Source organism: Sus scrofa, chromosome 3 (genome assembly GCF_000003025.6).
Source record: "Sus scrofa isolate TJ Tabasco breed Duroc chromosome 3, Sscrofa11.1, whole genome shotgun sequence".
Taxonomy (NCBI): domain Eukaryota; kingdom Metazoa; phylum Chordata; class Mammalia; order Artiodactyla; family Suidae; genus Sus; species Sus scrofa.
The window spans coordinates 17,885,645-17,902,605 of NC_010445.4; the positions used below are offsets into that span (position 1 = coordinate 17,885,645).

Below are 16,961 nucleotides of genomic sequence, written 5' to 3' on the forward strand. Positions count from 1 at the left end.
CTCTGGGTGAAGCCCTAAAAAGACAAAAGACAAACAAACAACAAACAAACAAACTGGTTGTGACTTTGTATAAAAGTCATTTAATCTCTGTGTGCCTCATATTCCTTATCTGTAAAGTGTAGAAAGAATCCTAATGTAGCAGGTCTTTCGGAGAATTTAAAATAGTTAATACACCTAAGACATTTAGAATTGTGCCCATTAGAACTGTAACTATTATCAATATAACCACATCAAGGTTTTCTCATTCTTTTTTACAGCTGCCTGGTAGTCTATTATATAGATACCTCACAGTATTTTAATCATAATTAATAAACATTTAAGTTGTTTCCAGTATGTCAGTGTTACAAACAGCACAGTAATAAATTACTATCATTTTGGAATCACACAGGTGAGTACATCTGTAGGAGAAAGTTCCAGAATTGAAACTGCTGGGTGAAAGGTATTACCTGCAGTTGTAATTTTAATGAATACTGGCAAAATACTGCCCTTCATGTATACATCACAGATTCTCATATATATTAACTTAAAGAGATACAGAAACTTGAGAATAGAAGAGACCCAAGTAAGCTACTTTTTTGTCCAGATGAGTCAGCAGAGGCCTAGGAGAAGTAACTCTCACAGGAAGTTAGTGGTGGAAACAGCACCAGACTCCACGTAGGTGTCTGGATTAGAGTCCTAAAATACTTTTTTTCCCCAATTTTGTTGAAGTATAGTTGATTCACCATGTCGTGCAGAGTCCTACTTCTTTAAAAGTCCATGTTAACATTCCATTATTTTGATGCTGCAGTCTGCCATATAAGCTGGTAACTTAATCTTTAATTTCTCACTATTCTTTCTGATTTTTCTCCCTGGGCAGTTTTCCTACCCTAGATTGATCATGTGCACTAAGCCGAACTTTGGACAATTCCGTCTGGCTTGAGGTGTGCCCAGTGACCGATCTTTCCTCAACTTTGAAAATGCTGGAGTTAATAGCAAAAAAAAAGGAAAATGCTGGAGTTGGTCAAATGCCTCTAGAAGAACAGAGTTCTGCCAGTCACTCCCAAGAGAGCATTTAAATTACATCAAGGGAAATGAACCAAAGCACTCGCTGTGTAATCTTGCCCAGACCAATTTCGCAAGCTGGTGGTTAATTTGTAATACCTCTTTTAGACCAAAGGAAGCCCGCCTCCTGGTGGCAAAGTCATTGGCTGGTGCTGCTGTCAATCACCCTTGGTATAAATAAGGGAAGCCGCCAGCCCCTCCTTTAGGACCGCTGGAGCGCGTGGTGTCGCCGCGCGCGCTGTGCCGGGGAGACCCTCTGCGGTAATATCTGACCGTTACTCCGTATTAACTGGAGTCGAAAGTAAACGGGACCTCTCCTCCTCTCTCTTTTCCCCTCCCTGCCGGGCAGGCGTGATGGCGGAAGCCGCGGCGACGGGCGCCGGCGGAGAGATGATGGCGGCGGTGGCGGCGGGTGAAGGCTGCTCGGGCCCGGCGGGCTTGTCTCTAGGTCGGGGCTTCTCGGGCTACCGGCCCTTCGAGCCCCAGGCGTTGGGCCTGAGCCCGAGCTGGCGGCTGACTGGCTTCTCTGGCATGAAGGGCTGAGGCTGCAAAGTCCCCCAGGAGACGCTGCTCAAACTCCTGGCGGGACTGACGCGGCCGGAGGTGCGGCCCCCTGTGGGCCGGGGCCTGGTCGGAGGCCTTGAAGAGGCGGCCCAGGAAGCCGGCCTGCCGGTGAGGGCGGAACCCAGCCCAACCTTCCCAACCCTCGGCATTGGCCTGGACTCCTGCGTCATCCCCCTGAGGCACGGGGGCCTGTCCCTTGTGCAGACCACGGACTTTTTCTACCCCTTGGTGGAAGATCCCTACATGATGGGGCGCATAGCTTGTGCCAACGTGCTGAGTGACCTCTACGCCATGGGCATTACTGAGTGTGACAACATGTTGATGCTCCTCAGCGTCAGCCAGAATATGATTGAGGAGGAACGAGAGAAAATAACCCCCCTCATGATCAAAGGCTTTCGGGATGCCGCGGAGGAAGGAGGGACTGCAGTGACTGGCGGGCAGACGGTGATAAACCCTTGGATTATCATCGGCGGAGTGGCCACTGTGGTCTGTCAGCCAAATGAATTCATTATGCCCGACAGTGCCGTTGTTGGGGATGTGCTGGTGTTAACCAAACCCCTAGGAACCCAAGTCGCCGTCAATGCCCACCAATGGCTGGATAATCCTGAAAGATGGAATAAGATAAAGATGGTCGTCTCAAGAGAAGAGGTAGAGCTGGCCTATCAGGAAGCCATGTTCAACATGGCTACTCTAAATAGAACCGCTGCTGGCTTGATGCACACGTTTAATGCCCACGCCGCCACAGATATCACGGGCTTTGGCATTCTGGGACACTCGCAGAACCTTGCAAAACAACAGAGAAATGAGGTGTCCTTTGTCATTCATAATCTGCCGATCATCGCCAAGATGGCTGCCATCAGCAAGGCCAGCGGCCGCTTTGGGCTCCTTCAGGGAACCTCCGCAGAAACTTCTGGGGGGTTACTGATTTGTCTGCCAAGGGAGCAAGCAGCTCGCTTTTGTTCAGAAATCAAATCTTCAAAGTACGGAGAGGGTCACCAAGCCTGGATCGTGGGCATTGTGGAAAAGGGAAACCGGACAGCCCGGATCATTGACAAGCCTCGAGTTATTGAGGTCCTACCTCGTGGGACCGCTGCTACTGCTCTTGCTCCTGAGAATTCCAGTGCCTCCTCTGAGCCTAGCTTGTGAAATGGAATAGCAGAGGTTGTTTGGACTGTAGAGCCTTTGAACAAAATCATGGACAATTCTCAGGAGTTACTTTTAGGAAGAAATTTCCAAAGAAGGCTGCCTGCATAGTAGTTCCAGCTGTCTTTTCTAGGTGATTTGAATCGGCCCATCAAAAGCTGCACATTCCAAGGTCAGAAGTAACATTTTGGACTTCCATTGGGTAGGTCTGTTAATCTCTTGAGTGGAAGAAGAACAGAAAAACCTCTCTTTCCTCTTTCCAAGAGCAAGATGAGGCTTCTCGGGTCTGAGAGATTTTTCTTGGCACAGGGTTGACTGATTTCTGCACAGGGGATGAGATTATTAAAATTACATAGACACCAAAAATAAATTGCAAAATGGAAAACATTTAGATCAGAAGCAAATAAGTTTGGACCAATACTGTTGACAAACCTAAATTGTTCAGGGAGAGATTAAAATGCAATGTCAAATTCCTTGTTAGATTTCTCTGAAATACTGGCTCTTTCCTGCTCTGGACAAGAATTGAGCAGCTTGTCCAATGACTGGGAAAGGAGGACTTCCAGCCACCTTACTTGGTCTCTGTTAATGATGTTTCTCCCTCTAAACCCCTTCAAGGACTGGGAGAGGCAGAGCAAACTCCAGAGTCCAGGCCTTGGTGGACATTAAATCTTGTGCTGAAAATTCCTGGTGATTTAATCCATAAAGTGATTTCTAGTGAAATAAATAAAGATTTTGTTGAAAAATTCTTCTGGCTAGTGTTTGGATTCTTGGAATCCTAAACCTCTGACAGTCTTACAAAATGAACCAACAGATACATTTAGAGTTGACAGCCAAGGACTGAAGACAGGCACAAACCCCAAGAACTAGAGGGTGGGAGAGGAAATAGTGAGAGAAAAGGTGTCAACAATTCTTAAAAGATAGAAAGGAGGTGGAAGAGGGGTAACTGACTTAAAAGAACAGAGGAGGCCGAGGTATAAATACCTTCAGAGTTGGGGAATACTGGAGTTCTCGTGGCTCAGCGGTAACAAACCTGACTAGTATCCATGAAGAGGCGGGTTTGATCCCTGGCCTTGCTCAGTGGGTTAAGGATCTGGCATTACCATGAGCTGTGGTGTCAGTTGCAGACACGGCTTGGATCTGGCAATGCTGTGGCTCTGCCATAGGCCAGCAGCTGAAGCTCTGATTGTCTCCTAGCCTGGGAACTTCATATACGGCTGGTATGGCCCTAAAAAGACAAAAAACAAAACAGAGTAGCAGAATACTAACAGGAAGCGAGGGATATGCTACAGATATACTAAGGAAGCCGGGGGTGGGGAGGGTCAAAGGTGGGGGAAAAAAACAGATGCTGGTTAAAAGTTTAGGCACAAGGTAATTAGTTAGATTTTTGAAGTTCTCAAACTTCTCCCTCATGTCATATAACCAGATGACTGTCTCTCACCTCTGTAGATAAGGAGGTTTATTTTCAGGAAAATGAGGATGTAAAAAATACTGTAAAATCAGGGACACCAGGCAGAGCAGAGAACAGGGAGCCTGACCAAAACCAGAAGAAAAAAGACAAAAGATGAGACAGCCCAGAATCCCTGCTGTGGCACAATGGGATCAGTGACATCTCTGCAGTGCCAGGATGCATGTTCAGTCCCCAGCTGAGCTGGGACGGCACCATGGGTTAAAAGATCCAGCACTGCTGTAGCTGCAGTTGCTGTAGCGCTACGGTAGCTGCACCGTGAGTTAAAGGATCCAGCGTTGCTCAAAACTGGCTTGGAGTTCCCGTCATGGCTTGGTGGTTAACAAATCCAATTAGGAAGCATGAGGTTGTGGGTTCAGTCCCTGGCGTCGCTCAGTGGGTTAAGGATCCGGCGTTGCCGTGAGCTATGGTGTAGGCTGCACATGTGGCTTGGATATTGCTGTGGCTGTGGCCAGCAGCTGTAGCTCTTATTGGACCCCTAGCCTGGGAACCTCCATATGCCGTGGGGCGGCCCTAAAAAAAAAAAAAAAAGAAAAAAAAAAGAAAAAAAAAAAAAGACCAATATAAAAAAAAGAAACATTGTCAATTAAGTTTATATTGCCCCTACCTGGTGAAGCTAGAAGATACTCTTCTGCAGAAAATAAACCTGCCCAGAAAAAAGACCTACAAATACAAACATTTAGGGGGCCCCCAGTGAAAAATCCTTGTACGAGAAAATCTCCCAGTTGAAAAGCACTCAAGCACATTCTTTTTAATGCCTCATTCTCAAATGTGAGCAGTCAAGGATCACCAGACATTTGAAGCGAGCCTCCAACTTGAAAGAAGTCAAAGCAAACAAAAAACTCAAGAAAGACAATACAGGGAGGAAAAGAAAAAAGAGCAGAAATAAAGTATCCATAGAAAGATGAGAACAAAGCATTTAGAATATAAAAATGAGCTAAAATTTTAAAATTCAGCAGAAGACTTGGAAGATGAAAGTTGAGGAAAGGAGAACAAAACAAAAAGATGTGCAGCAGAAGAGAGAAAAAAGTAGGAAAATTAGAGGTGAGCCAGGAGGTTCAACATCTAAGAGGAGTTCCAGAAAGGCAGTAAAGCCTATGGAAGAAAGAAAACTCTCAAAGAATAATACAAGAAAGTTTCTTGAAATTTAAAAGTTATGTCTGTCACGTGCCTTTTCAATTTCCAGCCTGGTGAGTGGAAAAAGATCTATACTCCATTTACTGCTAAATTTTAAAATGCCAGGGATAGGAGTTCCCTTCATGGCTCAGCGGACCAGCATCCATGAGGATGCAAGTTGGATCCCTGGCCTCACTCAGTGAGTTAAGGATCCCACGTTGCTATGGCTGTGGTGTAGGCCAGCAGCTGTAGCTCTGCTTCAATCCCTAGCCTGGGAACTTCCCCATGCCTTGGGTGCAGCCCTAAAAACAACAACAACAAAGTAGACTAAGCTAAGCCATGATGTTTGGAAGGTTAGGTGTGTTAAATTATTAATTTAAAAAATGCATTTTTAAAAAAAATGCCAGGGATAAAGAGAGAGCCTAATAACAATAGCAGATGTTTATGTAGTCCATACTCTTTGCCAGGCACTACTGTGTCTTTATATAGTAACTCATGTAAACTTCTAGCAACCCCATTTTACAAATGAGGAAGGTGAGTTGCAGGGAGATTGAGAAATTTGTACAAGGTTGCATTGTCAATTTTTTTCTTTCTTTTTTTCTTTTTTTTTTTTTTTGTCGTTTCCTTTTCTAAGGCCACTTCCTGCGGCATATGGAGGTTCCCAGGCTAGGGGTCCAATCAGAGCTGTAGCCACCGGCCTACGCCAAAGCCACAGCAACAAGGGATCCGAGCCGCATCTTCGACCTACACCACAGCTCACAGCAACGCTGTGGTGCAACAGGATGGGTGGTGTCTTCGGAGCGCCTGGGACACAGGTTCTATCCCCAGCCGAGCACAGTAGGTTAAGGATTCAGTGTGGCCTTAGCTGCTACTTAGGTTGCAACTATCACATGGATCTGATCCCTGGCCTGGGAATTCCATATGCCTCAGGTCAGCCAAAAAAAGAAAAGAAAAAAAAAAATTTACCAAATGGGGGAGAAAAAAAAAAGATGGAGGCAGTTATAACTCCAGCCAGAAATAGAGCCTTGAAAAATAAATAATAAATACATTAATTCAATTGGTTTTTCTCTAGCTCAGAGCTCAAAGCTCTCAAGTAACTTTCCGTAAATGCCCTGCTTCATCTCACAGCACTTACCCTCCTCCCTCTCTCACTAAACTCTAGCCCATGAGCCTTTCCACGGTGTTTCAGACAAATCGAGATCCTTTGTTCTCTATCTAGAACCTCTCACCCCAGGCTCTCAATCTAGCTGGGTCACTCTCAGTCCTAGCTTAGCTCAAATAAAACCTCTTCATAAAAGCCTTCTCTGACTTCAGCCAATACCCAGCTACTCTCCAACTCATCACCCTATCTATTGGCTTATCCTAATCTGTAATTATCTTGAGAATTTACTTACTTTTTTTTTTTCCCCTTCGGCTTTTCAGTGCCATACCCAAGACATATGGAGGTTCCCAGGCTAGGGGTCGAATTGGAGCTATAGCTGCCGGTCTACACCACAGCCACAGCAACGTGGGATGCAAGCCAAGTCTGTGACCTACACCATAGCTCAGGGCAACGTCGGATCCTTAATCCACTGAGCAAGGCCAGGGATTGAACCCTCATCCTCATGGATACTAGTCAGATTTGTTTCCACTGTGCCACAGTGGGAACTCCTTAGTTTACTGTATAATCGACACTTTCTGCTAGTATGTAAGCACCAAGATGGCAGAGGATGTTCTGTCATCAGCACCTGGAACAGTGTCCTGTCCACAGTTAGTGCTCAGAATACACAGAATCAAGGAGTCAATGAATAAGTGAGTAAGGTCTAACTTGGGGACCCTAGCACGGTATGTTTTCACACTTTCCTTGCTCTTGGTGTCTCCTAGTGGTGGAAGTTGGTACTACAATCTCTCTCTCTCTCTCTCTCTCTCTCTCTCTCTCTCCCTCCCTCCCCCGCCCCCCTTTTTTTAGGGCCGCACCCTTGGCATATGGAAATTCCTGGCTAGGGGCTGAATTGCTGCAGATGCTGGTCTACACCACAGCCACAGCAACACCGGATCCAAGCTGCATCTGGGAACTACACGGTAGCTTACGGCAATGCTGGATCCTTCATCCACTGAGCGAGACCAGGGATCAACCCAGCATCCTCATGTCGTGTTCTAAACCCACTGAGCCACATTGGGAACTCCCATCCACCAATCTCTTAAGACAGGCTTTGGAGAAGAAATTTGAGCCTTGGACCTGATGGTCCACTTATACAGCCCTCTCACTGGTTTATTTTCTAGCTTGGGGTGGGCAGTAGAAAGGGGCAGGAAAATGATTGGATGCTTCCCTGATCTGGGTCCTCTTCGTTAACCTGGAAAAGGCTAGGGGGTGAGAGCAAGGTAGGCATCCAACTACTCCTTGAGGAGGGGCTGGACAGCAAAACGGAGGTGGCAGGCAGTGGAGGTGACAGGCCTTGCGTGGAAATTAGGACAAAATCCTGGGTACAAACAGAGGTAAGGAAGTACAGGCGGAAAAGATAGAGGCAGAAAAGGAAAAGGGAGTCAAAGGAAGAAAAGAAAAAGTAAGTTGATGGTAGAGAAGGAGGAAGAGAAAGGACAGAAGGGCAGAAGAAAAGGCAGTGGCGGAGTTCCCGTCGTGGTACAGTGGAAACGAATCTGACAAGCATCTGTGAGGATGCAGGTTCGATCCCTGGCCTCACTCAGTGGGTTAAGGATCTGGCGTTGCTGTGGCTGTGGTGTAGGCCAGCAGCTGTAGCTCTGATTTGTTCCCTAGCCTGGGAACGTCCATAGGCTGTGGGTGTGGCCCTAAAAAGCCAAAAAAAAGAAAAGCGAGTGTCAAGTGACCTCAGCAGATACCCAAGCACAAGATGAGGTCTGAATTCATCATCTCCCCTCCTACCCCAATGCTCAGGTCTTCTGTGTCCTCATTTCAGCAAACAGCAAAACTCTCCATTTGTTTACTCAAGCCAGAAACTCAGTTACCCAGGACCCCCTCTTATCACCCCTCTCCCATATCCAATCCAAGGTTGCTTATCCAGAAGCAAATTCTGTGCCTTCGTTTTATCCAGCAGCTCAGCACCACCAGCTGTCCACTCATTCTGGGACACCTTCCTCCCTTAGCCTCTGTAACATCACACTTTGCCAATTTTCCTCCAGCCTCACTTCTCTCTTCTTTTCTGCTCAACTGCTAAATGTTGGAGTACCCCAAATCTTGGCTTCGTTTACCCAGATTCTTTTTTTTTGGCTGCGCCCTCAGCCTACAAAAGTTCCTGGGCCAGGAATCGAACCCATCCCACAGCAGTGACAATGCCAGATCCTCAACCCACTTGAGCCACCAGGGAACTCCCACCTAGATTCTTGTGTTAGCTATTCTTCTCCAATGTCCTGCTTTAAGAACTGTTTAAATGACTGAGACCACCAAATCCAAATCTCCAGCCCTGATCTTCTCTACACTTGAGGCTCATAAATCCACCTACCAACTTGACAGGGATCTTTAACTTGCTTTGTCCTAAACCACACTTCTGATGCCACATGTGTTCAATCCTGCACCTCATCTTCCTCATCCAGTATGAGCCATCATCCAAAATAAAATAAAATATAAACTAAAACTCATGGTTGATTGACCTGATCGTGCTTCTTTTTAATTCTCCCACACCATACCCCACCATTCTCCCCCTTGCTCACTACATTCCTGCCACACTGGAATTCTTTTTGTTTTTAGAACATGCCAAGCCTTTCCGGCTTTAAGCATTGGTGTTCTCTCTACCTAGAGCTCTAGTCCCCTTGATTTCTGTTCAGCTTAAATGTCACTTTCTCAAAGACAAGTAGCAGAAAACCCAACTACAAGTGGCTTGACTAATAAAGGGATGTATTATCTTATGGAACCAGAATCCTAAATCAGGGCATCTTGTAACTTATAAAAATAAGTAGCTCAGTAACTTTACCAAAGATCCAAGTCCTTTCTGTCCTGCCATCTACCAGTCCCAGCTTGTGGACCAGCTGTCCTCACAACCTGATCCTCACATACCAGCATCTAAGGCGGGGAGTTCCTGTCGTGACTCAGTGGTTAATGAACCCGACTAGTATCCCTGAGGACTCGGGTTCGATCCCCAGCCTCTCTCAGTGGGTTAAGGATCTGGCGTTGCCATGAGCTGTGGTGTAGGTCACAGACGTGGCTTGGATCTGGCGTTGCTGTGGCTGTGGTGTAGGCCAGCAGCTGTAGCTTTGATTCAACTCTTAGCCTGGGAACCTCCATATGCTGTGGGTGTGGCCCTAAAAAGACAAAAACAAACAAAAAACACCCAAAAAACAAAAAACCATCTAAAGGTGGAAACACCCTATGTCCTAGGAACCTTTCTCAGAAGTTGCCAACAGACTTCTAACTTCTGTCAAGAACTGGGCCACATGCTCACCCATAAAACTGGTCAATGGCCAGGGTCATGGGACTATGTGGTCAATCAAGTAGAGGAGGGGAGACCCCAGAACAGCATCATGGCTCTGCAAGGATGGAGCAGGGGAAGGGCAGTTATTAGCACATCTTCCCTGGCCCATGCCATCTGTTTTTTAAAATGATTTTTATTTTTTCCATTATAGTTGGTTTACAGTGTTCTGTCAATTTTCTACTGCACAGGTGACCCAGTCACACAAATACGCATTCTTTTTTCTCACATTATTCTCCATCACGTTCTATCACAAGTGATTAGATACAGTTCCCTGTGCTATACAGCAGGATCTCATTGCTTATCCACTCCAAATGCAATAGTTTGCATCTATTAAGTCGCATGCAATCTAAAGTTGCCCCACTTTTCACAATATTTAAATACTGTAACATTAAAAATTTTTTTTTCATGGAGTTCCCGCCGTGGCGCAGTGATTAACGAATCCGACTAGGAACCATGAGGTTGCGGGTTCGGTCCCTGCCCTTGCTCAGTGGGTTAATGATCCGGCGTTGCTGTGAGCTGTGGTGTAGGTTACAGACGCGGCTCGGATCCCGCGTTGCTGTGGCTCTGGCGTAGGCTGGCGGCTACAGCTCCGATTCGACCCCTAACCTGGGAACCTCCATATGCCGCGGGAGCGGCCCAAAGAAATAGCAAAAAGACAAAAATAAATAATAAATAAATTCCCCTTTCTTGTTTAAACCCCTCACTTCTGGCCCTCTCCACCGGCCTCCCCAACCCGTCATTTCGCTTTGGCGCCATCTGGCGCCCAAAAGGGAAGTGACACGCCTGCGCTCTCCTGCCCTCAGCCCTTTGTTTCTTCCCCTAGCTGAATCTGGTACCTATACCTTTAAGATGCTTAGCAAGCCTGAACAACTCGAGGGCCGGAGCCTAGGAACGCCCGCTTGAAGTTCTCTTAGGTTGCTCCAGTCCGGGTAAGGGGCGGGCTGTAGCTAACTCCACAGAAGTAATTGGTCTTTCCTTAGGCTCCGCCCCCGTGAAGCAATCGCGAACGCCTGTGATTGGTCATGGGCTCTGGAGGCGGGGGCTCTGAGCTTGGCCCCGGGCTCTCTGGGGCAGTCCCGGCTGCAGCGCGGTGGTCAGCATGTCCGAAAGTGGGGAGACGCATGAGGACTCTGGGGGAGAGGGCTTTGCCGCCGCCGGCTCCTTCAGCTTCAGCTCGGAACCCACGCTCGAGGACATGTAAGCTGTCCTTGCCCCATCTGGGCTGGGGAGATCTCCCCCTTTCTCCTTCCTATTGCGCTCCTATTGAGGAGGATCCCTCCACGTGGTCGGGAGGAAGGCTAGCAGCTATGCTCGGGTCCCAGCGCTGCTGGCTGACCCCGGGCGAACATTCTAACCAACTGGTCTGCAAAATGGGCTTAACAAGGCACACCTGAACATTGTTACCTACTAGTTAAGAGTCCGACGCCACTACTGCCCTGCCCCTGCCTTCCAGGAGCAGGAGGTAGGATGAGGGCAAATATAGTGCTGAGAGGTGGAGATGTTTCTTTCTTGAGGAAATCTAGGAGGGCATCTTAGGGGAAGTGTCCTGGCGCTGCATTCTGTAAAATCAGTAACATTTAGATATGCAGAGATTGGAATACTCTACGTGGAGGAAACTGCAGAAGAAGCAGTAGGAAGTGGAATAATGGAAAAGAGGGAATTACTAGGTTTCAATAACTTAGGGTCTGTGTAAGGACACACACATCTCATAGATGAGGAAACCAAGTCCCCTAAAGAAGAAATGGCTTGTTCATGCCATCCAAGGAATTAGTTGCACAATCTCCTCTGATACCCATGCCCCCATTACATATTACTGAGGTACCTGCTGGGTCCCTGCATCTCCTCCCCAGTCCCCTAACCTTGGGACCTGGACTTCTACCCCTTCCTCCTATTCCAGCCGCCGCCTCCATGCCGAGTTTGCTGCTGAACGAGACTGGGACCAGTTCCATCAGCCTCGGAACCTCCTCCTGGCCTTGGTGGGAGAAGTGGGAGAACTGGCAGAGCTCTTGTGAGTAGATGAAAGGCTTTCTGGAAGAGTCTGTGTGTTGGGGAGGGGAGGGTTTATTTGACCATCAAATATCCCTGGATTCAGTTCCCCCTCCTCACAACAAAACGCTGTGCCTGTTTGCTAGAGATACAGAGATAACTTATGGGTCCCTGTCCTCTAGGGATGCCCAGTCTGCTAGGAGAGAAAAGTCTGAAACCAGCAAGGGACATCCAGGTCTAAGAAGGGATGGTGGCGATCTTCCTTTACCTGTCTCCCGTTGTGGCTCAGTGGTTAACGAAACCGACTGGGAACCATGAGGTTGCGGGTTTGATCCCTGGCTTTGCTTACTGGATTAAGGATCCGGTGTTGCCGTGAGCTGTGGTGTAGGTCGCAAACGCAGCTTGGATCCCACATTGCTGTGGCTCTGGTATAGGCCAGCGGCTACAGCTCCGATTGGCCCCCTAGCCTGGGAACCTCCATATGCCACAGATGCGGCCCTAGAAAAGGCAAAAAGACCACAAAAAAAAAGAAGAAGAAGACCTGCCCATAACATTCCAGACAGGGGGTACTGTTTGCAAAGATGGTGAAGTGGGAAGGGGCAAGTTAAATTCTGGGAGAATGTAAGATTGCATCAGTGTAACCTTCTTGAGGAAGGGCAAGGATTCTGTATCCATTTGTTTGTTTGTTTTTAGGGCTGCACCTGCAGCATATGGAAGTTCCTGGGCTAGGAGTCAAATCCGAGCTGGATCTGCTGACCTAGGCCACATCCACCGCAACGCTGGCTCCGAGCTTCATCTGTGACCTACACCCCAGCTCACAGCAACGCCAGATCTTTAACACACTGGCTGAGGTCAGGGATCGAACCCACATCCTCATGGATACTAGTTGGGTTCTTAAGCAGCTGAGCCACTGCGGGAACTCGGGATTTCGTATCTGTTTTGCTCACTGGCCCGCGTAGGTGCTCAGTGTATATCCACTGAGGCTGTGGGGGAGACAGAGGATGATAGAATCAGGGCTGGCAAGTCATGGAGACATGCTGAGGTTTGAGTGGTGGAAAGATCACTGTGTCTGTAGAGTGGATTGGATCCCCAAGTGAATTGTGTCAGGGGAGACCCGTGAGGAGGCTGGTGTAGATCAAGCCAAAGGCGGTGAGGTCTGAGCCAAGGCATTCACTGTCAAATGGGGAAACGAGGACTCAGAGCTGTGGGTGGGGGCCCGCGAGTCATTCGTTACGGATTCATGAGCATCACCTGTGTGCTAGGTGGTCTGTGGCTTTGAACTAGACAGTTCCTCCCATCACGGTGCAAGGAGACGGACAATACATAAGCGACCTCGTTTGAAAAAGACGTAGAGGAGTTCCGTCGTGGCGCAGTGGTTATCGGATCCGACCAGGAACCATGAGGATGCGGGTTCGATCCCTGACCTTGCTCAGTGGGTTAACGATCTGGCGTTGCCGTGAGCTGTGGTGTAGGTCGCAGATGCGGCTCGGATCCCCAGTTGCTGTGGCTCTGGCGTAGGCCAGCAGCTGTAGCTCCGATTAGACCCCTGGCCTGGGAACCTCCATATGCTGCAGGAGTGGCCCAAGAAATGGCAAAAAAAGACCAAAAAAAAAAAAAAAAAAAAAAAAAGACATGGAATTGTGACAAGTTCAATGAGGAAAGTAACACAAGGTGGTGAGAAGGTTACAGAGGGAGAGGGGTTTCCTGAGGAGGTGACATCTGAGCCAAGACCACAGTAGCATCATGCAGCCATGGGAAGGATGGGGGAAGAGCATTCAAGGCAGAGGGAGCAGTAAGGGCAAAGGCCCTCTGCCAGTTTGTGTGTCTGCGTGCAAGACAGAAAATGCCCAGAGTGGCTTTAGGTGGGGAGTGCGAGGGAGAGTGCTGGATAATGACAGTGGAAGACGCAGGACTCAGGTCATGCAGGATCTGGAGGGCATGGTGGGAGTTTGGATTTTATTCCAAGCACAGTGTGGGGGGGTGGTATTTAAGTCAGGAAGGAACAGAATATAATTTGTTCTTTTAAAAGATGGGACAAGGCAAGAGAAGATGAATTTTCGGGATTCTGCTGTGGTCCGGGCCTGAGGTTTATTTTGTTGTTGTTGGTTTTATTGTTTGTTTGTTTTTTGTCTTTTCTAGGGCCACACCCATGGCATACGGAGGTTCCCAGGCTAGGGGTCTAATCAGAGCTGTAGCCGCCAGCCTACAGTACAGCCACAGCAACACCAGATCCAAGCTGCGTCTGCAACCTACACCACAGCTCACAGCAACGCCGGATCCTTAACCCACTGAGCGAGGCCAGGGATTGAACCTGCAACCTCTTGGTTCCTAGCTGGATTGGTTAACCATTGAGCCATGATGGGAACTCCCAGGCCTGAGATTTAGTTTGGGGAGGCAGGGGCTGGGGCTGGGGGGGTGGGGGAGTAGAATTGGGTCTCCATAAGTGACATGTCCTCCTTGGCTCAAGTGGGGACACAGGTCTGGGTGAATCATCTGTGGAATTCTCCTCCCCCGCCCTGAAGGGTCCAGGGCCCAGATGGGTTGAATTGTCCCTGGAGGAACTTCCCAAGAGGTGGGAGTTCCTACCCCTGCAAGGACTGGGTGCTCCTAAGAAGGGGGCGGGGGTGGAACCTGTTGTCCCCTCTCGCCTCTATGTGCGGGTGCCTGTCTACGTGTTCTGTCCCCAGTCAGTGGAAGCCCGATGAGGAGCCGGGGCCCCAAGCCTGGTCCCCCAGGGAACGAGCAGCGCTTCAAGAGGAGCTGAGCGATGTCCTCATCTACCTGGTAGCATTAGCAGCCCGCTGCCGGGTGGATCTGCCCCAAGCTGTGCTTTCGAAGATGGACACTAACCGGCGACGCTACCCAGCACATCTGTCGCGCGGCTCGGCCCGAAAGTATACAGACCTGCCCCGTGGGGCCACCTCAGACCAGGCTGTGACGCCTGCAGACCTCGCCTGTGAGTCCACAGGTCAGGCCTCAATCTAGAAACACGGGCACAGACCCTGCAATCAGCAATAGCATCTAACGAGCAAAGGGTGCCGGGCCATGAGACCTCATTCTAGTCCTTTTTTAACAGATCACGGGCCTGAGGGGCTGCCCTCCTTGAGGTCTGAGGCCCAAGGACCTCCAGAGGATAGCCTCCTGGTATTTTCTCCCTCAATAAAAGTTTTGGTTAGCAACTTCTGGATTCTTCCTCAGGCAGCCAAGGAGGCTGGCTCAGCCCATGCTGGAGAGGGGCACCAGGAATGCCTCTGAGCCAAGCTCCCGTGTAGCTCCCACCTGCAGTGTGGACAGGTCTGATTTCTAGTGACTTCCCCGTCTGATCTCATGCACGTCCCTTTCCCTTCTCTAAACAAGATAGGAGGCCGGCTGGAGTTCGTGTCCTGGCTCAGCAGTTAACGAACCCAACTAGTATTCATGAGGACGCGGGTTTGACCCCTGGCCTCGCTCAGTGGGTTAAGGATCCAGCGGTGCTGTGAGCTGTGGTGTTGGTCGCATACGCAGCTTGGATCTCGAGTTGCTGTGGCTGTTTTGAAGGCTGGCTGCTACAGCTCCAGTTGGACCCCTTGCTTGGGAACTTCTGTATGCCTCGGGTGCAGCCCTAAAAAAGACCAAAAAAAAAAAAAAAAAAAGCCAAAACCAAGATTGGAGGCTGGAGGCTGGCTGTAGTGTTGGATAAGAGCCCAGATTCTGGAGCCAGGCTATCTGGGTTCAAATGCCTTCTCTGATACTTAAGAGCTGGATAATGTTCATGTTAATTCATCTGTCTGTGCCTCTATTTCCTCACCTAAAAATGAAAAGAATGGTACCTGCCTGATAGGGTTGTAAAGTTTAAGTGAGTTATTCTAAGTAGAGTGCTTAGGACAGTGCCTGGCACACAGGAGGTCTTTTGGAAGGTCACAACTGTTATTATCTGTTTCCCTTTTCTTTTCTAGGGTTACACCTGCAGCATATGGAGGTTCCCAGGCTAGGGGTCGAATTAGAGCTGCAGCTGCCAGCCTACACCTCAGGCACAGCAATGCAGGATCCAAGCCGTGTCTGCGACCTACACCACAGCTCACAGCAACACCAGATCCTTAACCCACTGAGCGAGGCCAGAGATCGAACTCTCATCCTCATGGTTCCTAGTCAGATTCTTAACCTGCTGAGCCACAATGGGAACTCCCTGTTTGCCTTTTCAATTCAAAACTTTCAGGGGCCCAGAACAGGAAATATCAACAGTTAAGGCAGGCCCCAGCCTTGTCTATTAGGACCGCAGCCCTGTGAGAGCCCGCTGCCCATCTCCCTTGGCCCCCAGCACAGATCAGGGTCAGGTCTGTCTGAAGTGGAACAGAAGAGGGCTTCCTCTCTTTTAGGGCTTGGGTCTCTACTCTCCTATCCCCCTAAGGCCAATTTTTTGGTGCCGCTTCTACACCTAAAGATGGTGCTGGTGTGATGTACGCCATGTGTGACCTAGGCTCATCCCTTCCTTTTAGAGATACCCACGGCCTGGGCCTCCTTCCCAGGCAGGGGTAATGCGGAGAAGACCATTAAACTACCTTGGCTGCCCCTCAGCCTATTTCCACATTGGTTAAATGAAACATCCCCTTTGACTGGCCTCATTCCTCTTAGTAGTGACCTCACTCCCTCTTAACCAGAGACCTCTCTTCCCAGAATCCATCAGATGGGAACTGCTTTAGCTTTCTGTTCGCAAACCCTCCTTTGGTCTCCCCACCAGGGGTAGCAGGAGCCCCATCTTACTGAGCTCTTATTTCCTCCTGTCTCCTTTATCAATTATCCCCTCTCCTCTGTATAATCCACATCTCTTCCTTTCCATTAGCCCTTCCCACTAGCACGTAAGCATAATTGAGTTCCTTCCCCACTCATAAGACAAAACCCACACTTCCCCTCGTGCTTTTCACAGCCGAGACTCTAGAAAAGGGTGGTCTACACCCATCCACGCCGCTTCTTCATTCTCCCATTTACGCCCTCACCCAATCAACGCTGGCTCTCACCCCCACCCTCCACGAAAAGTGGTCTCGCCACGTCCCCCAAATCCACACACATAATGGACACCAGAGCAGCATTTATGTGTTTCCTGCGTAAAGAATGTTCCTCTAGATTTCCCAGACAAGACACTCTGGTTTTCTTTCTCCCTCTGGCTGTTTCTGGTTTGGTTTTTGTTTTTGTCTTTTTAGGGCCGCACCCATGGCACATGGAGGTTCCCAGGCTAGTGGTCTAAT

The 16,961-nt window shown here is 48.8% G+C and overlaps 2 protein-coding genes across 2 annotated transcripts; both read left to right on the forward strand.

The window, feature by feature from the left end:
- Positions 1,321–3,484, forward strand: SEPHS2 (selenophosphate synthetase 2; the record flags this gene model as incomplete). The annotated part of the gene is given in 1 exon segment (NM_001093735.1): positions 1,321–3,484. A coding segment is annotated over 1 exon segment (1,356 nt). The 3' UTR covers positions 2,752–3,484.
- Positions 10,782–14,918, forward strand: DCTPP1 (dCTP pyrophosphatase 1). The gene is made up of 3 exons (XM_003354540.4): positions 10,782–10,950; positions 11,651–11,761; positions 14,427–14,918. The coding sequence occupies exons 1-3, from the start codon at positions 10,853–10,855 to the stop codon at positions 14,722–14,724; spliced, it is 507 nt and encodes a 168-aa protein (XP_003354588.1). The 5' UTR covers positions 10,782–10,852; the 3' UTR covers positions 14,725–14,918.